Raw genomic sequence first — 3,270 nt, forward strand, 5'->3', positions numbered from 1 at the left:
GTTCGTTTATTGTTACAAAATTTATTGCCAACAAGTCACAGACACCTACTGTAAAAGAATCCCAGCCCACATATTCTAAACCCTGACAGCACGGTTAGTAACCAATATGATCACCTAGATTACCAATTTGTTTTACGAGTAAAGCCACATAGGCTATCTGCTGTGTCCACCATGGGGAATCAAACCTAGGATTTTAGCATTGTAAGTCCGTAAACATACACCCACCTCCCAGTGGACAGGATATTAACCATGACAATGATCGATACCTGATCAGTACTTATCTTTATCACTTAAAATATGAATATATAGTTTTCATAATTTAACTTGTGTCTACATAAATGTATGTATATAAACAAAATATACTATTTATACTTTTATGATTGAACTCCAAAAGAAACCATACAAAACTACAACAAACAATGAGTTATGAAAATTGAAATTTTGTATTTTTCCAATTCTACTAAAAGTTGACATTAATAGATCTAAATTGAAATGAAACTTGAATTGTATAATCATTGTTTTATCATATATAAGCTTAATACTTTCATCTACCTGTGAAAGTAAAAATCAGTACATGCAATACCAGATTCATTTAGACAAACATGATTCAACAGTCCTAAGTAACTTGTTTTGTTTTTAATTTTGCATAAAGCTACACGAGGGCCATCTGCGCTATCTGTCCCTAATCTAGCAGTGATAGATTTTTTACCAACGAGTAGGGAGATTGACCATCACATATAATGCTCACACAGCTGAAAGGGCGAGCATGTTCATTGTGATTGGGATTCGAACCCCATGCTTGTTTCTTTCATATTATGTTCCTAACTTTAGCAGTGTAAAATTGATAGTAAGTTATCTAGAATATTTTTGTATGATTTGACTACAGGAAAATAGATTGCATTAATTCTGACACTTCCCTTAAAAGGTTTTATTACTCTTCAACCTTCAAGAACAGCCATAACACTGGAAAACAGGTAAAAATCAATAGAAATTTGTGTTGTGAACTACCTAATACCATGCCACAAAAATAGTACAAGTTGATAAAAACATTATCTACCTCTTTAGAATATACTGTATATTCTATCCGGTATAAGCTTCAGTCTTATGCTTAGTCTATAGTTGGTTTCGTTAATAAAGTGAAACTGCCGAGATAAGCCTCCTCCCCATTAATTTTACTTTACAATATGTTTTAGTTATTATTCATGTGAATAACTTAGTTTTTCATTGTAGCTTCCACACTGTCCTTTGCATAATAATTTTAAGCTCTTCAGTCATAACATTTATTTAATAAAAATACACGTGCACACTAAAGTTGTTAATGAAGTAAATCTTAAACCAAAATAAAATAATGATCGGAATAAGATTTTATTGCAAATGCATGTTTTACAAACTTCAGATGACCTGTACAAAGTTAAATGCCACAACTAAAATATAAAATTATTTTGCTTTAGAAAATAAAATATAGAAATTGTTATTTGACTGGCAGATCATTTAAAGAAATAAATTATGTATTTGGGTTCCAATAAGATCATTCTCTACAATGATCTCCATGTATCATAAATAGAATACAGATAAGTTTCAGATTTTATGGAATACTTATTGCCCAATATTTAGAAACTGCAGAAAACTGCCAATATTTTTTCTAGATGGAGTTGGAGTGAACAGACCAATCATACTTCAAGATGGTTATCTGTTAAGATGTGTATCATTATTAACAGATTCTGCTAATTGGTGTTATCTTTAATTATAGGTCCTGCTAGCATGTCCTCAGTAAAAATTTGGCTAACAGGTTTACAGTTCCTAAGTGTTGTCACAAGTTATGCTAATGTCCTGTCAGTCAGTTCTTAAACACAGTCATTTGTTATAATTCTTACAATATTTGTCACTAATTATACTTCTCGCTAGTGTTTCATTTGTTACCGTTCTTGTTAAACACATTGTCATCAAGTATAGTTCTCATTAGTTTCATTTCTTACCATTCTTGCTAAACATGACATCATTCTTGTTAGAATATTTTCAATTGTTACAGTTCTTAGTAAACATGTCATCAGTTATAGTTCTTAGTAGTGTTTTCATTTGATTCATTTGTTGTTAAAGTGTTTTAGCTGTTATAATGCTTGTCAAAATACATAGTCATGCATTTAAATTAAAAAACTGGTGCTGGTAGCAATTTTAATTCTCTAGACATTTTGACAAGAAACATATTATCAGTGGTCTTACAATTTCATTTTGTTAATCATGACAGCTTATAGTGTATTTCTGTTCAGCCTTTGGTTGGTAATAATCTGCACTTGCTTCTTATTCTGAAAAAAAAAACCTCTCCAAGAATTTTTTTTTATATCATCAATCTGGATGTAACAAGCACCTTGAACTACTCTGAATATAAAGAGAAAAGTTGTGAGGTTCTGGTGTCCTGCAGTACTAATTAAGCAGACACAGTCCCTTCTACTGCTGAGGAGTCTACATCATTTCCCTGGGAAACTAAGCCCTGAAAAAGTAAAGGTATCTTAGTATCAGATCATAACTAAGCACCCAATTATTTAAACCTTTTTATTAAAGTATATTAAAATAAAACAAACTGTTCCATATATACTAATCTATTTTTTATTGGAATTATTATAATGCATAAATCAACATTGTTAATGCTGATTAACAAAAAAATCTTAACTTTTAAAGATTTTTACATAACATTTCTTACAATAAGAATAACTACATCAATTGAAAACATTCAGACTGCTCTGTAGTTTAAAATATAATATCAATAATGAAAATCATTATAATCTGAAAATATAAAGACACGGTTAAAAATTCTTTTAAGATAAAAGGATTAAATGGTAGGCATTTTAATTAAATAATTTTTATCATATCTCAACATTTATCACTAGACAACCAAAGCATAACTACATCTACTGACAGACAATAATGAGGAATTCCTATTAACCATTCCAATGATGGAACTGAACAGAAAATGAATGAATGGTTTGATTATGACTACTAAAGGCCCAAGATGACTTCATCCAATGGGAACAAGGAATTTGGTGGCAGAAAATATTACACAAAAGAAAGAAGTTGTCAGAGAACAGAAGTAAGAATATTATAAAGAATAAGCACATATATAACCCATCACAATGCCTAGACAACATATCAACATACCCAGTGGTGGGATTCAAATATTTTAACAACAGGTTCTCTCACTAGCAGCATGTAAAAATATTAGATATTAAAAAAAGGAGGGGCCAGAAAGCCCCCCCCATCACTGAGAAAATAAAA

The 3,270-nt window shown here is 30.6% G+C and overlaps 1 protein-coding gene across 1 annotated transcript in view; it reads right to left on the minus strand.

Moving 5' to 3' along the window:
* Window positions 1-1,345: 1,345 nt before the first annotated feature.
* LOC106457912 (Y-box factor homolog) overlaps window positions 1,346-3,270 on the minus strand; it is a 32,370-nt gene continuing 30,445 nt past the window's right edge. Inside the window, exon 9 of the mRNA XM_013917358.2 lies at window positions 1,346-2,488. Coding sequence (XP_013772812.1) covers window positions 2,426-2,488 — 63 coding nt within the window. The 3' untranslated portion in view covers window positions 1,346-2,425. The remainder of the gene's footprint in view (window positions 2,489-3,270) is intronic.

This window comes from Limulus polyphemus, unplaced genomic scaffold, assembly GCF_000517525.1.
Source record: "Limulus polyphemus unplaced genomic scaffold, Limulus_polyphemus-2.1.2 Scaffold390, whole genome shotgun sequence".
Taxonomy (NCBI): Eukaryota; Metazoa; Arthropoda; class Merostomata; order Xiphosura; family Limulidae; genus Limulus; species Limulus polyphemus.